This window comes from Eschrichtius robustus, chromosome 10 (assembly GCF_028021215.1).
Source record: "Eschrichtius robustus isolate mEscRob2 chromosome 10, mEscRob2.pri, whole genome shotgun sequence".
Classification (NCBI taxonomy): domain Eukaryota; kingdom Metazoa; phylum Chordata; class Mammalia; order Artiodactyla; family Eschrichtiidae; genus Eschrichtius; species Eschrichtius robustus.
In genome coordinates this window covers 104,151,513-104,177,081 of record NC_090833.1, presented here as the reverse complement: position 1 = coordinate 104,177,081, position 25,569 = coordinate 104,151,513, and the positions used below count along the sequence as shown (strand labels likewise).

At 46.4% G+C, this 25,569-nt stretch overlaps 1 protein-coding gene across 1 annotated transcript in view; it reads left to right on the top strand.

Moving 5' to 3' along the window:
• The first annotated feature begins 17,170 nt into the window (after positions 1–17,170).
• PEBP4 (phosphatidylethanolamine binding protein 4) overlaps positions 17,171–25,569 on the top strand; it is a 209,091-nt gene continuing 200,692 nt past the window's right edge. Inside the window, exons 1-3 of the mRNA XM_068552644.1 lie at positions 17,171–17,267; positions 17,353–17,489; positions 21,415–21,541. Of these exons, the coding sequence (XP_068408745.1) occupies positions 17,371–17,489; positions 21,415–21,541 (246 nt within the window). The 5' untranslated portion in view covers positions 17,171–17,267; positions 17,353–17,370. The remainder of the gene's footprint in view (positions 17,268–17,352; positions 17,490–21,414; positions 21,542–25,569) is intronic.

The following is a 25,569-nucleotide window of genomic DNA, read 5'->3' as shown; positions in this document are numbered from 1 at the left end:
AATCCCTCAACACCGCCAGACCCTGATCGTCTTAAGGGCCCATACTCTAGGGCATCCTGGAGGGAACTTCCTCCCCACCTTCTCCAGCCCAGAAACCTGCCAGGATTTCTCGCTTCCCTGCAGCCATCACCACCCAACAGCTCCCGCACTGCTCTGGGTAAGTGACAGCGCTCTTCTCCCCAACGTGGGGTATGAGGTGTGAGGTAGGGACTTTCCATAAGGACCTTCTAGAGTGACAGAGAGACAGAGAGAAGGGAGAGGCCTCAAGGATGAGAACTGTGGCCTGGAGAACTTAAGGGAATGCATCCTTAGGGTGGTATTTCTGTATGATTTGAAGCTGTTCTTCGAGGAGTTTCTATGCTTGTCTCTGAGCATCCAACATTTATCTAACTTTCCTAGAAAGGGCTCTTTGGTACATTTCTCACTCCTGGAGTTCTGGACTGGGAATTAGCATTACTAATGGGATTAGCATTACTGAGTTAGTTCATTCAGGCCTTACTGAGGAAGTAAGTAACAGACACAGGAAGTTTCCTTCCTTTGTGGAGTCCTGATTTCCTCTTCCATGGGAAGAAGGATCCCCATTTCCTCCCATCTTTAAACGTGGGAAGAATTGGAGATTGGACCTATTTGCGAAAGGAGGGGGCCAGGTAAATACATAGCTCTGGTGGGCTCTAAGCTCACGTCTCACCTCCATGAGGAGAAACAAAATTTTCAACCTTCCAAGGGTGCCATGGCAGCAAACGAACCTGAAAGATGCCACCATTTCATAGCACATCTGGGACCTTCCATTCTGTGGATGAAGTGATTCATTAATATATAAGGTACATGGCTAAAGAAATGGGCTTATTAGGTCAATGGTTGGTTGCTGAGACCAGCAGCCTGGGGCTCTTGGAAAGGAGAACTTGTGTCCCTGGAATGAAGTGGCCCAGGCCCCTAGCTTCCAGCCAGAGGTCTAGCAGGCCCTTGGACAAGAGGAGTGGTTGGGGCAGAGCCAGGGCTGGGCTTTTCTCACGGACACTCCATTAGTCCCCTCACTCTTGGGAAATGTAATTGCTAGAAAATACAGCTCTGGAGCTCTCCCTGCCACTGCCCCCAGGCCCTGCCCACTGTCATCACCACCAACTCCTGTATCTTCAGCTTGATAAGTTAAAGATCTCTAATACAAAATGTCATGGAAGGAAAGCAAGCATTCTTAAAATAACAAGAAAAAAATATACATTTTGATACTTTTTTTTTTTTTTTTACCTGCCTTGGGTCTTTGTTGCTGCACGCGGGCTTTTCTCTAGTTGCAGCGAGAGGGGGCTACTCTTTGTTGTGGTGTGCAGGCTTCTCATTGGGTGGCTTCTCTTGTTGCAGAGCACGGGCTCTAGGCACGCGGGCTTCAGTAGTTGTGGCACTTGGGCTCAGTAGTTGTGGCTCGTGGGCTCTAGAGTGCAGACTCAGTAGTTGTGGCTCACGGGCTTAGTTGCTCCGTGGCATGTGGGATCTTCCCTGAGCAGGGCTCTAACCCGTGTCTCCTGCATTGGCAGGCAGATTCTTAGCCACTGTGCCACCAGGGAAGCCCACATTTTGATACTTTTACATTCCAAGACAATTTCCAAATTGGTCATCTGAAATGAAAGGTGCATGAAAAGCAACAGATAGTAGCTGATAACTAAAAGATGGTCCAAGTGCATTTTGAGAGACTGTGGGGTTTTTCCTGTTCTCCTAATATGAAGGACAGCAAAAGGTCAGAATAGTCTGTTTACAACGTATTGTTTTTAACCGTGTGTGCTTGTTTATTTATTTATCCAGCATCTACTATGTGCAAAGTACCGTAGGGAATGCAGAGACAATTGGGGCCCTCACGGGATGAAATATATGCACAGAGAACTAGAGTAGAAGGAAGATAGTGATGACTGCTATCAAGAGAGGAACAAACTGCCCTGGTGCACAAATGAGACCCAGATTAATAGAGGTGGAGGTGGGGCCTTCAGGAAGTCTATATCCACCCCGCCCTCCCTTATTCTCTTCCTTCTTTAAGTGGTAATTGAGCATCTGCTGCTTCCCAGGCACCGTGCTAGGTGCCAGACACAGCAATTCACAGGATACATATGGTCCCTCCCCCGAAAAATAACAGACCAACACACGTAAATGGCAAATAAAAATGGTCTGATAATACCATCATGGTGGAAGTATTGCAGATACTGAATGTAGATATGAGAGGATACCCAAGAAGTTTCCCCGAAGGAAGTGATGTTTAAATAACACCTGAAGGGTAAGCAAAAGTTAGCCATATGGATCATGGGGCAGGAGAGAATGACACTCCTTGCAGAGAGAATATCTTATGCAAAGGCCTTAGGGTGGGGAGAGCAGAGCTGCCTGGGAGGATGGACAGCAGTCTACACAGGCTGATTAAGTTGTCTATACAGTGAGGAAAATGGGTTAAGTCGGTGTTTCAAAAGTGGGCTCTATAGAACACTAGGGTCCTTGGATTTGTGTTTATGTGCACAGGCATGTGTGTGCACACACTTGTGTTAAAATATACGTAACATACAATTTACCATTTTAACCATTTGAAGTGTACAATTCAGTGGCATTAATTAAATTTACAATATTGTGCAACCATCACCACTATGTATTTCTAAAACATTTATTACAGAAAAGAAAATTTGTAACCATTAAGCAATAACTCCCCATTCTCATAGCCCCTGGAAATTATCATTTTGCTATGAATTTGATAACTCCAGGTGCTTCGTATAGGTGGAATCCCACAGTATTTGTCTTTTTTTGTGACTGGCTTATTCCACCTGGCAAAATGTCTTCAGGGTTCAACCATATTGTATCATATGTCAGAGTTTCCTTCCTTTTATGGCTGAATAATATTTCATTATATGTATACACCACATTTTGTTTATCTATTAACCTGTTGATTGATGCGTGGGTCGTTTTCACTTTTTGACTGCAGTGAACACTGGCATACAAGTATCTGTTTCAGTCCCTGCTTTAGATTCCTGTGTGTATATGTCCAGGAGTAGAATCGCTGGATCATAAGGTAGTTCTATGTTTAGCTTTTTGAGGAACCACTAAACTGCTTTCCACAGTGGCTACACCATTTCACATTCCTACCAGCAATGTGCAAGGGTTCCAATTTCTTCACATGCTCTATAACACTTGTTATTTTCTCTGTGTGTTCGTCTATCTGTGTCTGTATGTGTTTAGCAATAGCCATCCAAATGTGTATGAAGTGGTATCTCATTGTGGTTTTGATTTGCATTTCCCTAATGACTAGAGATGTTGAGCATTTTCTCATGTGTTATTGGCCATTTGTATATCTTCTTTGGAGAAATATCTATTCAGGTATTTTGCACAATTTTTAATTGTTTATTTTGCTGTTTTTGAGTTGTAGGAGTTCTTTCCATATTCTGGATATTAAGCCTTATCAGACATATGATTTGCAAATATTTTCTCTCATTCTGCAGTTGTCTTTTCACTGTCTTGATAGAATTCTTTGATGCTAAAAGTTTTTAATTTTGATGAAGTCCAATGTATTTATTTTTTATTTTGTTGTCTGTGTTTTTGGTGTCATATCCAAGAAATTATTGACAAATCCAATATTATAAAGCTTTCCCCTATGTTTTCTTCTAACAGTTTCATAGTTTTAGCTCTTACATTTAGGTCTTTGATCCTTTTTGAGTTAATGTTTGTGTATAGTGGATGGTAAGGGTTCAACATCATTCTTTTGCATGTGGCTATCCAGTTGTTTTAGCACCATTTACTGAAAAGACTGTCCTTTCCCCATGGTCTTGGCACCCTTGTTGAAAATCATCTCACCATATATGCAAGGGCTTATTTCTGGGCTCTCTATTCTATTCCACTGGTTTATATATCTGTCTTTATGCCAGTTCCACTTTGTTTTGATTACCCCAGTTTTGTACTAACATTTGAAATCAGGAACTGTGAATCCTCCAACTTTATTCTTCTTTTCAGTATTGTTTTGGATATTCAGGGTCCCTTGGGATTCCATATGAATTTTAGGATGGATTTTTCTACTTCTGTGAAAAATGTCATTGGTATTTTGATAGGGATTGCATTGAATCTACAGATCACTTTGGGTAGTATGGACATCCTAACAACATTAAAGCTTCCAATCCATGAACACAGAATTTATTTCCATTTATTTGTGTCTTCTTTAATTTCTTTCAGTAACATTTTGTAGTTTTCAGTGTACGAGTCTTTCTCCTCCTTGGTTAAGTTAATTCCTCAGTATTTCATCTTTCTGATGGTATTCTAAATGGAATTTTTTCCCTAATTTCTGTTTTGATTGTTCATTTTTAATGTATAGAAATGCAACTGATTTTTGTTTGTTGACCTCATATCCTGCAACTTTGCTGAATTCACTCTGAATCATTAGTTTTCTACATATAAAATTATGTCATCTGACAATAGAGATAATTTTACTTCTTCCTTTTCAATTTTCCTTTTATTTCTTTTTTTTCCATTTAATTGTTCTGGCTAGAACTTCCAAGAGTATGTTGAATAGTAGTGGTAAAAGTGAGCATCCTTATCGTGATGGGCTGAAATGTGTTCTTCAAAAATTCATATGTTGAAACCCTAACCACATTCAGTACCTCAGAATGTGACTATATTTTGAGATAGAACCTTTAAAGAAGCGATTAAGATAAAATAAGAGGGCTTCCCTGGTGGCGCAGTGGTTGAGAATCTGCCTGCCATTGCAGGGGACACGGGTTCGAGCCCTGGTCTGGGAAGATCCCACATGCCGCGGAGCAACTAGGCCCGTGAGCCACAATTACTGAGCCTGCGCATCTGGAGCTTGTGCTCCGCAACAAGAGAGGCCACGATAGTGAGAGGCCCACGCACCACGATGAAGAGTGGCCCCCACTTGCCACAACTAGAGAAAGCCCTCGCACAGAAACAAAGACCCAACACAGCCATAAATAAATAAATAAATAAATAAATAAAATTTAAAATAAATTAATTAACTAAAAAAAAAAAAAGATAAAATAAGACGATTAGGATAGGCCCTAATCCAATATGACTAACATCCTGTAAGAAGAGGAAATTTGAACACACAAAGCAACACAGGGGTTGCACACACACCGAGAAAAAACCATGTGAAGACACAGTGAGAAAGACAATTATTTGCAAGCCAAGAAGAGAGGCCTCAGGAGAAACCACCTTTGCTGACACCTTGATCTTAAACTTCCAACCCCCAGAACTGTAATAAAATAAATTTCTATTTTTTAAGCGACCCAGTCTGTGATATTTTGCTATGGCATCCCTGGCAAGATAATACATTTGGTTTTGTTTGTTTGTTTGTTTGTTTTAATATTTATATCTTTTTTTTTTTTTGGCTGCTTTGGGTCTTTGTTGCTGCACGTGGGCTTTCTCTAGTTGTGGCAAGCGGGGGCTACTCTTCGTTGCGGTGTGTGGGCTTCTCATTGCGGTGGCTTCTCTTGTTGCAGAGCATGGGCTCTAGGCATGCGGGCTTCAGTAGTTGTGGCACACGGGCTCAGTAGTTGTGGCTCACGGGCTCTAGAGCACAGGCTCAGTAGTTGTGGCACACAGGCTTAGTTGCTCCACAGCATGTGGGATCTTCCCGGACCAGGGCTCAAAACTGTGTCCCCTGCATTGGCAGGCAGATTCTTTTTTTTTTTTTTTTTAAATTTAACATGCATGTAGGTCACCCAAAGACCTTATTTTTTTTTTATTTTTATTTTTATTTATTTATTTATTTATTTATTTATTTTTGGCTGTGTTGGGTCTTCGTTTCTGTGCGAGGGCTTTCTCTAGTTGCGGTGAGCGGGGGCCACTCTTCATCGCAGTGCGCGGGCCTCTCACTGTCGCGGCCTCTCTTGTTGCGGAGCACAGGCTCCAGACGCGCAGGCTCAGTAATTGTGGCTCACGGGCCTAGTTGCTCCGCGGCATGTGGGATCTTCCCGGACCAGGGCTCGAACCCGTGTCGCCTGCATTGGCAGGCAGATTCTTAACCACTGCGCCACCAGGGAAGCACAATATATTTGTTTTGTTCCTGATCTTCAGGGAAAATTTTTCAGTCTTTCACCATTGAGTATGATGTTAGCTATGGGTATTTCATATATGGCCTTTATCATATTGAATGAAGATGTTTCCTTCTCTTCCTAGTTTGTTGAGTGTTTTTATCAAGAAAAGGTGTTGAATTTTATCAAATCCTTTTTCTGCATCAATTGAGATAATCATGTGGCTTTTCCCTTAATTCTGTTAATGTGCTTTAACAGAATAAACAGAATTACATTGATTGATTGTGGTAGTACATTGATTGATGTTTGTATGTTGAACCATTCTTGCATTCCAGAAATAAATCTCACTTGTTTATGCTGTATAATGCTTTTAATATGCTTCTGAATGCAATTTGCTAGGATTTTTACATCAGTATTCATAAAGAATATTGGTCCATAGTTCTTCTTTCTTAAAGTGTCTTTTGTTTTGGTATCAGGATAATGCTGGCCTCATAGAATGACTTAGGAAGTGTTCCCTCCACCTTAATTTTTTGGAAGAGTTTGTAGTGACATGTTTTTATTTCCTTCTCATTTCCTTTCGTGTATATCCTATAGATATATTTTGTGGTTACCATGGGGATTATATACAATGTCCTAAAGTTATAACAATCTAATTTGAATTAATACCAAATTAACTTCAATCACATACAAAAACTCTCCTCCCGGGTAACTATACCCCCCACTTTGTGTTATTGATGTCACTAATTACATCTTTATATGTCTGTTCACTAACATATGTTTATAATTACTTTTGTGTATTTGTCTTTTAAATCCTATACTTTTAAAAAGTGGAATTACAAACAAAAAATTATAATAATACTGGCTTTTATGTTTGCCCATGTATTTACCCCTACTTGAGATCTCTATATCTTCGTCTTCTGTCTATTGTCCTTTCATTTCAACCTGAAGGACTCTTGTTAACCACTTCTTGCAGGGAAACTCTAGTGGTAATGGATTTCCTCAGTTTTTGTTTATCTAAGAATGTCTTAATTTCTCTCTCATTTTGACGGACAGTTTTGCTGGATATAGAATTCTCAGTTGACAGTTTTTTCTTTAAATATCTTAAATATATCATCCCAATGCCTTCTGGCCTCCAAGGTTTCTGCTGAGAAATCAGTTGATAATCTTATTGAGGATCCCTTGTGCATGACAAGTCCCTTCTCTCTTGCTGCTTTCAAAATCCTATTTTTGTCTTTCAACAGTTTGGTTATGCGTCTTGGTATGGGTCTCTCTTAGTTTACCCTGCTTGAAGTTTCTTGAGCTTCTTGTATTTGTAGATTCATGGACTTCATTGAATTTAGGAAGTTTTTGCCCATTATTTCTTCAAATAATCTTTCTGGGCCTTCTCTCTCTTTCCCCTGGGACTCTCATTATGCATATATTGGTCTGTTTGATAGTGTCCCACAGTTCTTATGCCCTGTTCACATTTCTTCATTCTTTTTTCTTCCTGCTACTCAGACTCAATAATTTCAATTTTCCTATTTTCAAATTCACGGATATTTTTCTCCCTGCTCAAATATGCTACTGAACCCCTCTAGTAAATTGATCATTTCAGTTATTTTTCAGCTCCAGAATTTGTTTTGTTCCATTTTATAATTTTCTATATTTTTGGTGATATTTTGATTTTGTTCATATATTATTGTCCTGATTTTCTGTAATTCTTTGTCCATATTTTCCTTTAGCTCTTTGAGTATATTTAGGACAGTTATTTTAAACTCTTTGTCTAATAAGTCTGATGTATGACCTTCCTCAGGGACGGTTTGTGTCAACCTACTTTATTCCTTTGAATGGGCTTTGTTTTCCTGTACCTTGTGATTTCTTTTGTTGTTGTTGTTGTTGAAAACCAGGCATTTAAATAAAACAAGCACCTCTCCCAGTCTTTTAAGAGTGTTTATGTGCCAAAGAATTCCTCACTGATTAGCTGGGTATGCTCTAGGTCTAGGGATCAGCCCAAGGTGAAAACTTAAGGTCTTCTCAGGTCTTTTCTGAGCATGTGTCTTGCCTGGACCTGCATGTGGCTTTTTCAATTCCCCCACATATACAGCTGTTTTTGAATGTCTTAATTTCCCCAAGAGTCTCACCCTAACTTCTGCTTGGGGCCTTAGATTGTCTTTTATGTGTATTCACCCATAATCTCTTGCCCCAGGTGTCTGTGGATCCATAGTTTCCCTGCAGCTTTCGTGAACAATGCCCACTCCTTATCCCCTCTGAGATCTGAGTTAGGCAAAACAGAAACTAGTCCTTCAGACAATTCCTTGATAGGTTAGAACACTGCAGTAAGGTCTGCTCTGCTCCCTCTGATTTGAGGGAGAAAACTGGTAACTGGGTTGCAGACTCCTCCAAAGCAAGACTGAACTATGCTAAGGAGGGGGTGGGGCAAAAGCAAGTGAACATGTCATGAAATTTTCTACTACTTTGAAGGTAGCTTTTTCTTTTCTTTCTTTCCTTCTTTTTTTTTTTCAAACTCCTAATTTATCCCCCTCCATCCCCTTTGGTAACCATAAGTTTGTTTTCTATGTCTGTGAGTCTATTTCTGTTTTATAAATAAATTCATTTGTATCATTTTTTTAGATTCCACATATAGGTGATATCATATGATATTTGTCTTTATCTGGCTTACTTCACTTAGTATGTTAATCTCTAGGTCCATCCATGTTGCTGTAAACGGCATTATTTCATTCTCTTTTATGGCTGAGTAATATTCCATTGTGTATATATACCACATCTTCTTTATCCATTCATCTGTTGATGGACACTTAGGTTGCTTCCACATCTTGGCAATTGTTAATAGTTCTGCAATGAACATTGGGGTGTATGTATATTTTCAAATTATGTTTTTCTCCAGATATATGCCCAGGAGTGGGATTGCAGGATCATATGGTAGCTCTATTTTTAGTTTTTTAAGGAACCTCCATACTATTCTCCATAGTGGCTGTACCAATTTACATTCTCACCAAGAGTGTAGGAGGGTTCCTTTTTCTCCACACCGTCCCTAGAATTTATTATTTGTAGATATTTTGATGATGGCCATTCTGACCAGTGTGAGGTAATACCTCATTGTAGTTTTGATTTGCATTTCTCTGGTAATTAGCAATGTTGAGCACCTTTTCATGTGCTTTGTGTCCAACTGTATGTCTTCATTGGAGAAATGTCTGTTTAGATCTTCTGCCCATTTTTTGATTGGGTTGTTTGGTTTTTTTGATATTGAACTCTATGAGCTGTTTGTATATTTTGGAGATTAATCCCCTGTTGGTCGCATCATTTGCAAATATTTTCTCTCTTTCTGTAGGTTGTCTTTTTGCTTTGTTTATGGTTTCCTTTGCTGTGCAAAAGCTTTTAAGTTTAATTAAGTCCCATTTTTTAATTTTTGTTTTTATTTCCATTACTCTAGGAGACAGATCCAAAAAGATATTGCTGTGATTTATGTCAGAGTGTTCTGCCTATGTTTTCCTCTAGGAGTTTGATAGAATCTGGTTTTACTTTTAGGTCTTTAATCCATTTTGAGTTTATTTTTGTGTATGGTGTTAGAGAATTCTAATTTCATTCTTTTACATATAGCTGTCCAGTTTTCCCAGCACCACTTATTGAAGAGACTGTCTTTTCTCCATTATATATTCTTGCCTCCTTTGTCATAGATTAATTGACCATAGATGCATGGGTTTATTTCTGGGCTTTCTATCCTGTTCCACTGATCTATATTTCTGTTTTTGTGTCAGCACCATACTGTTTTGACGACTGTAGCTTTGTAGTATAGTCTGAGGTCAGGGAGCTTGATTCCTCCAGCTCCATTTTTCTTTCTCAAGATTACTTTGGCTATTCAGGGTCTTTGGTGTTTCCATACAAATTTAAAAGTTTTATATTCCAGTTCTGTGAAAAATGCCATTGGTAATTTGATAGGAATTGCATTGCATCTGTAGATGGCCTTGGGTAGTATAGTCATTTGGACAATATTGATTCTTCCAATCCAAGAACATGGTATACCTTTCCATATGCTTGTGTCATGAAGGTAGCTTTTTCTTAACTGAGCATTCGCTTGGTTGCTCTCAACCTTTGACTGTTTTCCAGAGTCTCTAATAAAGTTAGCTCAGCCAGTTTGGGAGTTTTGTTCATTTGGTTGGTTTGTTGATTTGGGGGTGTGTGTGTTGTGTTTGTGTGCGTGTGTGTGTGTGGGTGTTGAAGCTTTTATGGAGGAATGAGAGCTGAGAGCTTGGAACTTCCTAGTCCATCATTTTGCTTATGTTACCTGGATTGTTTTTATTTATTTATTTGTTTGTTTGTTTATTTTGGCTGCTCCAGGTCTTAGTTTTGGCATGCAGGATCTTCGTTGAGGCATGCAGAATCTTTAGTTGCAGCACGCAGACTTCTTCGTTGTGGCCTGCAGACTTCTTAGTTGCAGCATGCATATGGGACCTAGTTCCCTGACCAGGGATCAAACCCAGGCCCACTGCATTGCAAGCATGGAGTCTTATCCACTGGACCACCAGGAAAGCCCCTGAATTTTTCTTTTTAAAGATTTATTTATTTATTTATTTATTTATTTATTTATTATTTTATTTTTGGTTGCATTGGGTCTTAGTTGTGCTACGCAGGATCTTCATTGAGGCATGCAGGATCTTTCTTTGTGGCACGCAGGCTTCTCTCTAGTTGTGGCATGCAGGTTTTCTCTTCTCTAGTTGTGGCGCACAGGCTCCAGGGCATGTGGGCTCTGTAGTTGTGGCACACAGGGTGAGACCATATGGGCTCTGTAGTATGTGACACATGGGCTTTCTCACTGAGGTGCGTGAGCTCAGTAGTTTTGGCACGTGGTCTTAGTTGCCCCACGGCATGTGGGATCTTAGTTCCCTGACCAGGGATCGAACCCACGTCTCCTGCATTGTAAGGTGGATTCTTTACCACTGGACCCCCAGGGAAGTCCCCCTTGGATTGGTTTTTAAACAGCTTTGTTGAGACATGTTTCACATACTACACAATTCACCAAATTGTATGTATGGATAATTTAAACGTGTATAATGTAATGGTTTTTAAAGTGTATAATTCAACAGTTTTTAGTATATTTACAGATGTGTGCAACCGTCACCACAGTCCATTTTAGAACACTTTCATCACCTCCAAAAGACACTTCATACCCTTTAGCTATCACCCCCATCTTCCCCATTAACCCACCCACCCCCCACCCCCCCAGATTTATGCTAATCCACTTTCTCTCCCTATATATTTTCCTACTCTGTATATTTCATATAAATGGAATCATACCATATGTAGTCTTTTGTGACTGGCTTCTTTCACTTAGCACAGTGTTTCTCCTCATCCCCCTGCACCAGGCTCTGTAGAAGGTGTAAGGTACCAAGAAGATAAGTGGGAGTGGGGAGCAGCAAGGGTGCAGAGTGGAGCAGGTAGACCCTTGGACTGGTCCAAAATTGGAGTTACACTCAACAGCCACAACATGAAGATAAGGAGGTAGCAATATAGATGTTGGCAAGTAAATAGTAGAAATGAAAGTTCCCAGGAGCCAGGCACCAGCATAGATAAGGAGAAAGGAGACTGGTTAAAAGATTGAAGTTCGGAATGAGATGGAAGACTAGACGCAGTGGGAGTAACAAAATGAGTGACTAGGAAGGAGAAGAGGTTGTCATCAGAATGGCTGCTTGAATTTAAGATTTTCGGCATGGAATGGTTTCAGTGATGACAGTGTCTAAGAAGTCGCCGTGGGAAGAGAGTCTGGAGGGGAGGGGGTAGGTGTTGGAAGAGGTGACCCATAGATATAGATGTCAGCCAGGGTCGATAGCAAGGCTTGGAGCAGGAAACAAAGTCCCCATGCCAAGTAGCAATGTCTTCAGTGAGCAAGGAGTGGTAGGAAGGCAGATGACACTGATTAGAACTGTTTCAGATGGAATAAGCCCCGTGAAGTTTAGATTTTGACAAGAAGGCTGAGACATCATGGTCTAGAAGCACCAAAGGGGAGTGGGGGTGCTCATTGACCTTACCTCCCAAACCTGAGATACATGGAGAAGCAGCTTCTCAAGGGGACAGGGAGGCTCTGGTTATGGCAGGAGATGGAGGTAAAGGGGTTTCAATGGGGAAAGCAAAGTCCTTTTGGCAAACGGTGTCAGAACAACTGGATAGCTACATGCAAAAGAATGAAATTGGAACTTTACCTAACACCAGATGCAAAAATTAAGTCAATGGATCAACGATGTAAATGTAAGAGCCAAGACTGTAAAACTCTTAGAAGAAAACATAGGAGGAAAGTTTCGTGACACTGGCTTTGGCAACGATTTGTTGCATATGACCCCAAAAGCACAGAGGACAAAAGAAAAAATAGATAAATTGGACTTCATCAAAATTTAAAAATTTTGTGTATCCAAGTTGTGTACACTCTCAAGAAAATAAAAAGACAACCCACAGAATGGGAGAAAATATTTACAAATCAGATATCCAATGAGGGTTCACAGTTCTGACACCAGTTCTAATGTGTGAGTTTTTCCCCCCACACCAAGCAATTCTCTGACACCATCTGGGTATCCTACAGTTCAACTCAATTCTGACACTATTTACCTGAAGATAGCGTCAGCTCTCACAGGTTAAAGGCTCAGTTCTACAAGACTTCACCCCAACTTCTGGTGCCAATCAAAATCCAGGTTGTCACCTGGGCTTCTGACCTACAGGCTATAGGTTAGAGGTTCCAACAACCCCTTCCTTGGGTTTAATTAATTTGCTAGAGTGGCTCACAAAACTCAGAGAAACATTTTACTTACTAGATTACAAGTTTATCACAAAAGGATATAACTCAGGAACCGCCTCAGATACAAGAGATGTGTAGTGCGAGGTATGCAGGAAGGGGCGTGGAGGTTCCATGCTCTCTGAGTGTGCCACTTTCCCCAAATCTCCACAAGTTTACCAACCCAGAAGCTCTCTGAATCCCATCCTTTTGGGTTTTTATGGAAGTTTCATAACATAGATATGATCGATTAAATTATTGGCCACTGGTGATTGATTCAGTCTCCAGCCCCTCTCTCCTCCATGGAGGTGAGGGGTTGGGAGGAACTGAAAGTTCCAACCCTCCAATCACGTGGTTGGTTCCCCTGGCAACCAGCTAAGGTGCTTTCCAAAAGTCACCTCATTAACATAAACTCAGGGGTGGTTAAAAGGTGCTTGCTATAAATATCAAAACACTTTTATCAGTGTCTAACATCCAGAATATATAAAGAACCCATATTACACAATAAAAAGACAAACCATTTTTAAAATGGGCAAAGGATTTGAATGGACATTTCTCTAAAGAGGATATACAAATAGCCTAAAGCTCATGAAAAGATGTTCCACATCATTGATCATTATTAAAATGCAAATCAAAATGACATAAAATACCACTTCATGCTCACTAGGCTGGCTATAATTAAAAAAGAAACAATAAGCACTACTGAGGATGTGGAGAAATTAGAACCCTCACTGCTGGTAGGAATGTAAAATGTAACCGCCACTTTGGAAAACAGACTGGCAGTTCCTCAAACTATTAAACATGGGATTATCATATGACCCAACAACTCTACTCCTAGGCATAACCCAAGAGAATTGAAAATATAGGTTCACAAGCAAAACAAAGCAAAATGCACACAAATGTTTTTAAAGGCATTATTAGTAATAGCCAAAAAGTGGAAACAACCCAAATGTCTATCAACTGAGTGGATAAATAAAATGTGGTATATCCATACAGAGGAACATTATTCAGCCATAGAAAGGAATGAAGTACTTATACATGATACAACATGATGGACCTTAAAAACACTATGCTAAGTGAGAGAAGCCAGTCACAAAAGAACACATATAGTATAATTCCATCTATATGAAATGTCCAGAATAAGCACATCTACAAAGACAGAAAGATTTAGTGGTTTCCAGGTTCTGGGGGAGGAAGGAATGGGCAGCAACTGCTAATGAGTTATTTGGGCTCCTTTGGGGTGATGAAAATGTTCTGGAATTAGTGATGATGGTTGCACATCCTTTAGTAATTTTTATACTAAAACCCACTGAATCGTACACATTAAAGGAGTGAATTTTATGGTATGTGAATTATATTTCAATTTTTTTAAAATGAGGAATGAAAGAAAAGAATGAGGGGGAATTTGGTCACTGCAGTATAGCGATTCCAGAATGCATAAATGGAAAGGTTGAGGAGAGAGGAAAAGCATGAGAGTCTGTGTCTGGGTAGAGAAAGGAGGTGACACTTGGGCAGTGATAGGGGGGTGTCAGGCACAGGAGGCCTGGAGGGATGGGAGGGGGGTAAAGTGTTCCAGGAGCGCTGGTCCAGTAGATTCGGGTGTCTGGAGGGACCAGGACATCTCAGGAAGCCAACCGATTTGGCCTTATTGATGGTGTTGGGAGGTGGTCTCAGCCCAGGTGCCTGAAGGAAGAGAAGGCAGCTTCAGGGGTGGGCACCGAGGGGTCTGGAGATGGTGCCTCTAGAGTGAAGCAATTGAGCAAGACAGGCTGGTGATGGAAATGGGGAGCTGTGCTCCGCAGGCTTGAATGCGGCTCCCCAATCTTGGACTCTGAGTTCAAAGCCAAGTCCTGTGACTCCCCAAGGAAAGGATCAGATTCAAAAACACCAAGAACCACTGCATTCTGTCAGATCTCCCCGTACAAAAACAAGCCAAAGAAAGTTAGATAAATAAGCCACAGTGATCCAGGGCCCGAGGCCAACCTGAGTGGTCAGCTTCCTTCTGATATTTATAGAGAGTTAGGAGCTATTAAGGGAAATAAGGACGATCAGAAACAGAAGTGGAAAGTTTGTCATGCATTCAAACAAGAATTTATTTAGCATCTAGGCCCACCAGGGAAAGCGAGACACAGACTAGGTACTGCCTCTGAGAAGCTTGTAGGCTGGGGGATGGGGAGACTGTAAGCAAATCACTAAGTAAATAACTACAAAACTATTTTACAGACATATAAGAACAATAACAAACGGAGTAAATTGCTCTGATTCTGCATAACGGGAATCTAACGGAGTCTCGGCGTCAGAGCAAGTTTCTCTGAAGAAATGACACTTCGGGATCCCCCAGGAGGGACTGGGAAGTGAGGGCGGAGCATAGGAAGGCCCTGGGTCAGGAAAGAGTTTGAGGACAGGCGGAGAGTAGAGAGACGGGGCTAGAGAGGCAGGAAGAGCCAGATCTTGCAGGGCATTGTGGGACACCTGGAGGATTCGGGGCTTTATTCCAAGAACAAAGGGCATAGAGGGGGGAGTAAGTGGAGGCACAGCAGAGCCGCAAGAGGGGGCAATAGAGCAAAAATGATTAAGGAGCATGGAGTCAGCCAGCGAGGGTTCAAATCCCAGGTCGGCCACTTACTACCCATGTGACCCAGGTCAGCTAACCTCTCTGTGCCTCAGTCTCCCCCTCTGTAAAACGGGATCATAATAGTACCTACCTCAGAAAATCATCATCATGAGGATTCAGTACTAAAAGCCTGGTGCTCACTGAGTAGGGAGGAATTGCTGACGTGAGTGGGCTCCACAGGAACAAGCCTGCACCGTGGACTGGCCCCCACCTCCCGACAGCTGTTCGTCACTGGGGCTAAGAGCTGTTGGCACCCACGAAAGTTCTGGCATCTCTAGTGCCTGCCACTTTGAAGACAGGAGTCTCTTGGCCTTGGATGACCATTCTGGCACCATCATCCTCTGGCTCCGGCTGTCCTGTGGGCTCCACGAGGACAGGGACCATGGTCAGCCTATGCCTGGGGACCAGCACAGGGCTAAGCACATAGGAGGTGCTCCTACCTGCTGGTGAGGTGGATTGTGTGGGGATGAATGAAGAGCTGGATGGATCTGTGGAAGAATTTTTACACTATCCATTAATTATTGAGCATTCTCTGTGTGCCAGGCACCTTACTAAGTGCCTTACATAATTCATTTCATTTTATTTTCACAACCATCTTGTGGGGGAGGCTGCTAGGAGACACTCTCCAGTAGGGGAGATCTTGGGAAGGATCTATGGGGGAGCCCTAGTCACACTTCAGGGAGTCTGATTATTGAGAAATGTGTTTCATTTGTAACCTCAAGGAAGGGCTTTTTGCTGGAAGTTGGGATCCTGGAAGCAGGAATTCAAGCGGAAAGCAAGCTCAGCTGAAAACGGTTTCTCTAAAGATCTAGCTGCATAGACTGCAGAGCTACGATCTCATCTTCCTTAGCCAAGCACAAGGGCGATGGGGTCACTTGTTTTTGAAGGGAGAATGTGGTGTGTTCTGGAGAGGCATGGGGCCCTCCAGCCCTGTGGAGGAGCTCAGAGCAGAACCCAGGAGCCCTCGGTCCCCCTGCCATTCCCCCAAGGTGGGAGAACTGTCTTTGATCTCCCCCCATCGCGCCCACTCCCACCCACTCTGGATCCAGTCAGAGCTCCACACACTCCTGCCTCCTGCTGGCCTGTTCTCTAGGGAATGCAGGCTGCCCTGTGGTCCCAGGTTCGGGGTGCGGCTCAGCCCCGAGGTACCCCTCCTCCCAGCACAGCGCTGTGCACGTGGCCCCCTTCCCGAGCAGCCCTGCTGGCCTTCTTCTCCAGGGACTATTATTTTGGGAGAGTGCTGAGTTCAGCACCACGGCAAGGTGTAGCGGGACGTGCCCTTCTGTCCTCAGCTGGCCCTCCGGAGCTGGCCCGGGGCCCGGCGGCCCTACCCCTCGTGCAGCAGCCCTTCCTACACAGGGTCACCGCGTCCAACCACGGCCACCATCCGACAGCCCCGAGGTTGTCGAGACAGGTGGCAGAGGAGCTGTGGGCGGGAGAAGCAGAGCCGTGCAAGGGGCACAGCCCAGCCTCGCTCCTGCTCCTAGGAAACCCAGCAAGGTGGGGCCCTCGTCAGCACCCCCAGAGCCCGAAGGCGGGGGTCACCAGCCTCCCAGGGTTTGCCTTAAAGCCAACGGAGAGGGCTGGCCCTCAGCCAACTGACCGCGCACGGGGCAACTTAGGTGTGTGTGTGTGTGTGCAGGACGAGGAGGGCCGCGCAAGAGGCTTGTATAAACCCTCCTGCTCTGCAGCCTGCTCTGTGCCCTGGCAGCGGGACAGAGTGACAGCACAGCCCTGCTCTGTTGGAGGAGGGGCCTCGGCCACGACTGTCAGTTGAGTCCAGCTGGGAGGAGGCCCAGGGCCTCCCAAGGTACTTGTGTCCGGTGGCGGATTAGCTGCCGGAGCCCAGGCTGCGCCCACCTTTCTCCCTGCTGAGCAAAGGGCTCTGTCCCACCAGGTGGGTCCCCGGGGTTGGGGGCTGCAGGGTGGGAAGGGCACCCCCTGCAGAGGGCCAGCAGCACTGCGGGCTCCTTCCGTTCCAGGGGCCCGAGAGCTGGACCATGAGGCTGGCCGTGGCAGCCCTGCTCCTGGGCCTCACGATGGTGGTCACCGGAGACGAGGGGGACAATGACCCGTGCGTGTACGAGGTCCTGCCTGACAACGACGCTGTCCTCTGCACGTAAGGCTGGCGGCCCCCCGACCCCAGAGGGCAGAGGGGGGAGGGCTCCGGGAACCGAGGGCCACTGCCTCACAAGGCGGCCTCTGTGGGCAGGCAGAGCATGAGTCAGCTCTGGGGCCACCTGGCTGGAGGACAACATCCAGGAAAGGACTTTGAGACAGGGCCGGGCCGTCCGTCCAGAGGGCGGTTCTTCCAGGATCGGGAGGGCACACGGATCTGGCCGGCTCCCCCTGGGGCCTCCAAACCTGAGGGGCCCTGTGGGGCTGGCCTCACCCTCCCTGCTGGGAGCCCAAGAGAGACCATCCCTCCCTACAGCCTTGAAGGCTCCTTCCCCCCAACAAAGTGGCATTTTAAAGAAAAGTGGCATTTGACAGACGGTGTGTGATGGGACCCTCCCTGTGTGAGAGGTGTTGTTTGCTTTTCTCTACAAGGCCCCGGGAGTGCCAGGACACGCAGGAGTGTGGCCACTGGGCGTCGTTCAAAGAAGAGGCTGGGCGTGGGAGGCTGGCTGTGTCCCTTCCAACGGTGCAAGCTTCTCCCCCTCTGTGTCGGAGGCCAGCTCTCTCCTCACCCGCTGTGGGTCAGAAAAGCCAGTCTTCGTTGTCCTGGAGTCATGGGCCATCCTGAGGGCTGCCCAGGCCACATTGCTGCCAACACCCTCTGCCAGCCTGGTGGCCGAGGACACTGGCATCCCACTGAGGCCATCAGAAGTGAGAGTGGGTCAAGGACTCTCACTTCTTACTCTGTCTCCTTGAGTACATTTGAATTCTTACAGACATGACTTTTAGAAAGAAAAATGTTTTCCCTTAAAAAGTTAGATAGTTGAATTCCCCTCCCGCCCCCCGCCAAAAAAATAGACACTGATTTTGTTCCTATCAATGCATTTTTTAACTCTGGTGAAACAGTCCTGGGTGAAGTTTTGTGTGGGGCAGGAGGGAACGGCTGCCCCTGCCATGTGGGCACCAATGCTCTGGGTGCTCTGCTGAGTGGGACCTTCCCGGGGGCGGACAGGCCTTTCCCTCTGGCAGGCAAGTCAAGCCCCGCAAGCCAGGGATGACAGCAGGCCCAGGGCAAGGCCAGGCCGGGCTATGATCACAGCCCCATACAGAGCGCCTCTGTATGTTCACTGTGGAACACATAGAACACGATCACATGTGTACGGTCACTGGAGGAGACCAGCTTGCAACCCAGCTGCCCCAGGCAGACATCCACACGCTGGCACCCTGGTGGCCTGTGTACTGTGGTGCATGCGGGAGCTCTGGGGCCCCTGGTACGTGCCAGGAGTTCTGCTGGTGATTTTAAATCTTTGACTTATTACACCGTTAACATAACCCACCAAGGAGGTGTTATCATCCCCATTTTGCACATGAGGAATCCCCAGAGACTAAATAACCTGCCCACAGTGCTCACACACCTGACAAGTGGCAGAGCTGGGATTCAGCCCCCCTCGTCTGACTACACTCGTGCTCTTTCCCCACCCACCTTTAGCTGCTGACCTTCATCCAGGGCCCAGAGCATCTCAAGTAAAGGGGAGCTGTCTTAGTCTATCTGGGCTGCTATAACACAATGCCACAGACTGGGTGGCTTATAAAGAACAAAAAATGATTTCCCAACATTCTGGAGGTTGAGAAGTCCAAGATCAAGGTACCAGCAGATTCTGTGTCTGGTGAGAACCTGCTTCCTGACTCATAGACGGCCATCTTCTTGCTGTTTCCCACAGAGTGGAAGGGGTGAGAGAGCTCTCTGGGGACTCTTTGTTCTGGGTCCCCGCCTTCGAGAAGAGTCAGTTGGAGACAGACCCACACTGAGAACCACGCAGCAGAGGGTGGGGTGCCCCCCGAGCCCTCAGGTGCCTCTGTGAAGGCTGCCTTCCCTCCGTGGGCCTTTTGGACTCCCTCGCTTTTGGGCAGCTGGGATTCGGAGCCTTTTTCATACCTGATCTGGTTCTTACAATGCTGAAGGGGCTTCTGTGACCATCCAGTCACAGGGAAGTGCAGACAAGTGACATCCAAGGAAGTGCAGACAAGGCTATGCAGCCCTTCTCTATTGCCTACAGCACAGTACCCCAAACCTAGCAGCAGCACACGTTTATCGCCTCAGTTTCTCTGCACATGGCCCAGCTGGGCACCTCTGGCCCAGGCTCTCAGGAGGCTTCAGTCCAGCTGTTGGCTGGGGCTGCAGTCTCATCTGAAGGATGTGACTTGCTGGCAACATGTGGGCTTCCATCCCTGGGCAGGCAGCGCTCCGTGGGTATGACGGGGGCCTGGGGGGACAGACCTCACTCCTGGTCCCCTGGCATGTACCCTATCAAGGCACTCTCTGGGGCTTTAGGCCCACTCACCAAATGTCAACTTGGTGATTTTGCTTAACTGTTTTAACATTTGCAGCAGTTCTACTGGGATAAAAAGAGGAGGCTCTTTTGTTCCCTGGGGAAGGCCCCTCTGGTCCTCAGTTTCCCTCCTCCCCACCCCTTGCCTCTCCCAGTTCCGGGCTGTGGGCTGAATCTCCATCTCTCTGCCAGTAGAGGGTCCCCCCTCTCAGCCTCGGATCTCGATAGCTGCAGTGGCAGGGAGTTGTGGCAGAAACAAACCAAAAAGTCCGTAAAATGCTGCCGTGATGAGAAATGAAAACCCATCCTCTAAAACTTCTTTAAAAGCTATTAAAACTATGCCATTGGAAAGGCACTACTGTAAACTTGCAAGGAGTTAAACTTGCTTCCGTGAATAGTCCTGCTTCAAGGGGCCTGAGTCCTGGCCTTGGGGGTGCCGGTCTGAGGAAGCATCCTGTGTCTGCCAGGTCTGCAGACTTGGGCTACCTCTGCCCAAGGCAGGACCTCAGGATCCACTGGAAGGGGTGGGGTGGTGGGAGGGGGAATGTGGGACTCTCCAGCAGGAAGTGATCCCTGTACTTCTCCCGGGTCCTGACCTCGGGAGCTCCCCTCCAGATCTACTCCCCCAGTGACATTCTCAGGGGTCCCCTTCAGGCATCACCCCCAGCAGGAAACGGGGCCAGCTCTGGGTGACCACTGGCCACTGTGGAGCTGGTCTGCCATGCTGGGCTTTTGGAAAGGCTGAGTGAATCATCTTAACCAAATGACGTCAGGCCTTGGTGATAAAAACTGACAGTAGGATAGGGAAGAAGGGCAAGCAAAAAAAAAAAAAAGTTGACACAAAGATGTTTTTCCTGTATCTATTTGAAAGCCTGGCTTCCATCCCTGAGTTTCAAATATAAGTGAGCCCTTAAGTCTAACCCTGGTGAAGGTGTGGGATCAGCCTGCACGGCAAGCCCGGTTCTCAGGGCACTTGTGCAGTTCAGGGCTTCTCAGGGAGAAAGTAGATAAATGGATGCACACCACAGACTTAGTGACTAGATGTTTTACCCCCTGAGAGATATTTGCATTTTGAAAGCACAATGAATGGCAGATTGAGAGCCTAGGGTAGCGGCAATGCATCACCCAAAGAAGTGGGTTATTTAATTACTGGTGGGATTTGCAGGTATGGAGAGGGTCTTGATTATTTAGGGGCCAGAGAAGTCTGTGCTAACTTGCTAAACCTTTCTTTATGTAATAAGAACATTCCAGAAAAGCAATGTGAATATATTGTTCTTATATGCCCAGTCCTACTTTAAAGACACTCACCAGGTTTGCCTCTGGATGTATATATTTTTTGAGAAGTAAACACTGACAGTAATTAATACTTTCTGACCCCTGATGACCTGCCAGGCTCTGTTGTAAACACCAATCACCATTTTACTCCTCTTACCGACCCTACAGATAAGTAATATTAGTGTCCCCATTTTACAGGTAGAGAAACTGAGGCTCAAGTGGTCAAGTAACTCTCAGGCTACACAGGTCAGACCGAAGCCTTACGCACCCTGGGCTCCCCTAAGATCCTGACATGGGCCAACCACCTCCCTCTCTCCATAGGGGCCTTAAGGTTTCCTACCCAGAGTTGGGGAACCTCAGCTGCATGGTTGTCCCGGAATGCAACAACTACAGACAGAAGATCACCTACTGGACCGAGCCGATCGTCAAGTTCCCTGGGGCCTTGGACGTGAGTGAGCCAGCCTGGCTGGATGGGAGGGTCATGGGTCTCGGGTTCCCTCTGGGTTTGCTCATCTGGGTGACGTGAAGCCACGTGCAGAGCCAGCTGGGTTGGCTTTGGTGGTACCAGATGGCCGTTGCCATAAGCACGTGCCTTCTTTAGAGCAGCCCCGCCGCCTTGGAGGAGGTTGGGGTGGGTAGGAGGGCTGCAGGCTGGGAGATTTGGCGGGGCTCACGGGCTGCTCCGCCTGGGCCTCTCCCTCTCCTGGGCCCCTCCCTCTCCTGGGCCCCTGAGCCTGGCTCCTCAGTCAACGTGGCGACCAGCCAGCGTGTGCTTTGGAGTCGGCAGAGAAAAGGAGGAGAGAGGGGCTTGTGGGGAGTTGTTTTCTCAAGGCGCAGAGTGGCTGGGCTTTCAGAGTGATCTGGATGGGGAGGACCCAGCTCGTAACGGGCAGCGCCTCTCACGTAGGCTAAACAAGCAGAGGTCGGTGCCCTTGACTCTTGGGCATCGCAATATGACACTTGCTCAGAAGTTTGCCCCGAGTTGTAGGACATAAAAAATAGAAACATTTTAAGAATTGTAAATAACTGTTCCTTTTGCTGGGAAATGATTGGTACCATCTTGTTCTGGAAGCTTCCCTTGGCTTGGGGATGTAGTAAACCTGGGGAAGGGCGCTGGGGAGTGGGAAATGGGGCCGCAGCTGCTGGGGAAGCTGCTGCAGCGTCCTGGTGGATGTTTCTTTCTTCCTTGACTCTAGGCTGAGCCCCCAAAGTGTCAGGGGTGGAGGGCGAGCCTTGCTTTGTGTGCGGGTTGTAGTCAGAGGTGCCAGTGTCAACCTAGGCACAAGGACCGTGATGCGTCCAGGACTTGGGCCACGAATGCGTGGAGACAGAAGGGTCATGGTGGGGATGTGACCACGTGCACACTGCGGCCAGCCTTCTGGTCCCCTCTGTTCATCGTGGCAGGGAGAGTCCACAGAGGGCTCCTCCCTTCTGTCGGTCCAGCCTGGGGGCTGTCAACACAGGTGTAACTAGATAACAGGTCCTAGGGTGGGCAGCTGCACAGACTACTAGGAAGCAGAGGGGCAGATTTTTCTTTCTGTTTTGTTTTTTTTCTCTGGCAGCATCTCAGGGCTTGCGGGATCTTGGTTCTCCGACCAGGGATCAAACCCCCGGGCCCCAGCAGTGAGAGTGCTGAGTCCTAACCTCTGGACTGCCAGGGAATTCCTGAGATCTTTCTTTCTTTAACTGCCTTTCACTATCAGGGAACAAGTAAGTGGTGATTTGTCTCAATTTATGAGGCTGAGAACATGATGCTTTGACAGGCTATTGTGTCTGTAACCGTGACAAACATCCTTTCCTCTGGGAGGCTAAGCAAGCAAGTCATGAAGAGGCCTTCTGGGTGTCCTCTCCCTCAATCCTCCCAAGCCTGGCACACATGCACACGCGTGCACGTGCACGTGCACACACGCACACGTCAGCCCTCCCCACTGGAAACCCTTGGGCTGGGTCACACCGCTGGACAGGCAGGAAAAGCGGAGGAAACGTCAGCCTCGGTGATTGTAACTCAGGACGGGAGCAGGGCAGGAGCCTAGTCCTCCAGGGAAGAGTATAATGCTGTCCCATGGGACAAGACTCTCGCCTTCACCCTTAATTCACTTGTTCTTAAGGAGTGAGGAGTTTGGACCAAATACTTTCACAGTCCAGTGACTGTCCCAGGAGGGAGTCTAAGCCAAGAGCTCCATCCCCCGTGATATTGCTACAGATGTCCACTAGATGGCAGTGTGGACTTTCCTGAGTACCTGGTGCCCTTAGGAGGGACAAGTTTAAAGCCAGTTTGGGAAGCTTTTGCATTTGATCCAGTCTAGTTGGTACTGATTGTCCTGGGGTATGGACACAAAACGCAGAGAAGATATCACCCCCTTCAAATCCTGAAATCTCCTATCCTGTCTCAGCTCAGAGGTGGGGCAGGGGAGAAAACCTGGAGATTTATGAAGGATGCAGAGCTAAGTTTAAGAAATCCAAGGAGGGCAGAGATTTCACAAAGGACGGCTTGCTCAGAGTGGTGGAAAGAAAGAAAGAAAAAGTAGTATTCTACTGCTATAGAACTAAAGTTTATGGAAATTTGCCCTCTGAGAAGGCAGGTTCAGCTAGAGTATCAAAAGCTTCCATTTATCGTGTGGTACTTACTTTATGTTGGAGACTATTGATGTGTCATTTCATTTAATGTGCTCATCAGGTTAAGGATTTCTTTAGTCAAGACTGTTAGTAGCAAGTGACAAAAATCAACTCAAACTGGTTTGTGCCAAAAAAGAGGGAAGGTATTACTGGTTCACAAACTGAAAACTCCAGGGACTACTTCAGGCATGGCTGGATCCAGGCGCTCAAACAACATCACCAGGAACCTATCTGTCCCTTCTCTCTACTTTGTTCTGTGCTTGTTTTTTATGTAAATAGACTCTTTCCTTGTGGTGCCAAAGATGACCTCATCATCTTCAGAGTTATGTTTTACTAGTTTATTAACCCACTGGCAATAGATTGACCCCATCCAACCATTAAAAGTCCCAAGACTTGTCCTGTTTGGATTACATGACCATCCCTGACCCAAACAGTGATGCTGGGCAGCCCCACTTAATCTACAAGGGCTGAATGCAGAAGAGGATGGTTCCCCCAAAGGAGAATCAAGGTGCAGGTTATCAGAAGGGGGAAAGGATGTTGGGTAGGAAAAACAAGAGAAGGTGCAGGGTCCCTCAAAAGTGGGGGTGGGGGAGCCTGAGTCCTTAGTAACAGAGAAGAAAATGAAGGCATTTCCTCTGGGCCAGGGCCTGATGGAAAAAGCAAGAGGTTGGTGACTGGCTATGTGGGGACAGTGCCTTGCTTCAAAGGGGATTAAAGCAATGCCACCAAAGCAGCAGCTGCCAGTGGACATGCTCAGGGAGCCCCCACCCCCCACCAAGCAAGTCCCGAAGCCCTGGAAGGAGGGCCCAGAGGTCAGGGGACAGCGTCTCTGTGCCCAGCAGGGGTCTTCCTGCCTGCACACCATTGCTCAGGCCACTTCCCCAGACTTGGACCCTGTACTCTGGGACACCCTGCCCCTACCAAGATGCTTTCTCCTCCAAGAAGCCTTCCCTGACTGCCTCCCTCTGGGTCCCACCCCCATCTCGGTCAGGTCCCTTCTTTCTCCGAGCATTTTTCCCCTACCCTCCAAACCCAGTGTTTACTTGCCTCTGTCTTGTATTGTGGTTGCTTATTCATATCTCCCATAGCGTCAACCAGTTTATAAGCTCTAGGAAAGCAAGACCATGTGTTGTATTTCTTTGAACCACCCACATGGGTCTACCAGCATCGTAGACCCCATGTTGGCTGACTGGGTGGCCAGGTGGCCGAATGAATGAATGAAGGAGTGCATGAATGGCAGGTGGACGGACACCTTCTGGAGCGGGAGCTCTGAGGTGTGTGAGCCCAGTGGTTTTCACTTTAAGCTGCCGGGTGTCCTGGCACCTCTGCAGAACGCCAGGTCAGCACTAGTCTCTCCTCCGCCTGGGTGGATGGGGGCTGGGGTGGGTAGGAGGAAGCAGGGAGAGAAGAGGAAGTCAGCTGGGCTCCCGAGAAGGCAAAGTAGTGCAGGAAAATGTGGATGGTCCTGGTGCCGACAGCCGCTGAAAGCTGAGAGAGGTGCTGAGGTAAGAAGAAGCTTTTCTCCCCTGGTGCTGTGACAAACATTAACAGGCAAACATCTCAAAACGCATCTCTTCTCAAGCCAGTGAAGACTGAAAGGCCCCCGAGAAGCTTCTTGACTGGGGTTTATTCTTCACCTTGAATTTAACCCGCTGGAATCCTTTTGAAGGGAAGAAATTGCTGTTACGTGGGGGACGTGCATTGCATTAGAAGGAAGGAACGCAGACCACAGCTGTCCTTCCTGCGGTCCCTCGGCTTTCCAGTCAGACTCGGCTCAGCCCTATTCTCCTCCCCAGAAAGCTGGTGACCCTAAGTGTCCTCCTCCCGGGCTGGGCAGGCACGTCCCCACGTCACCCTGGG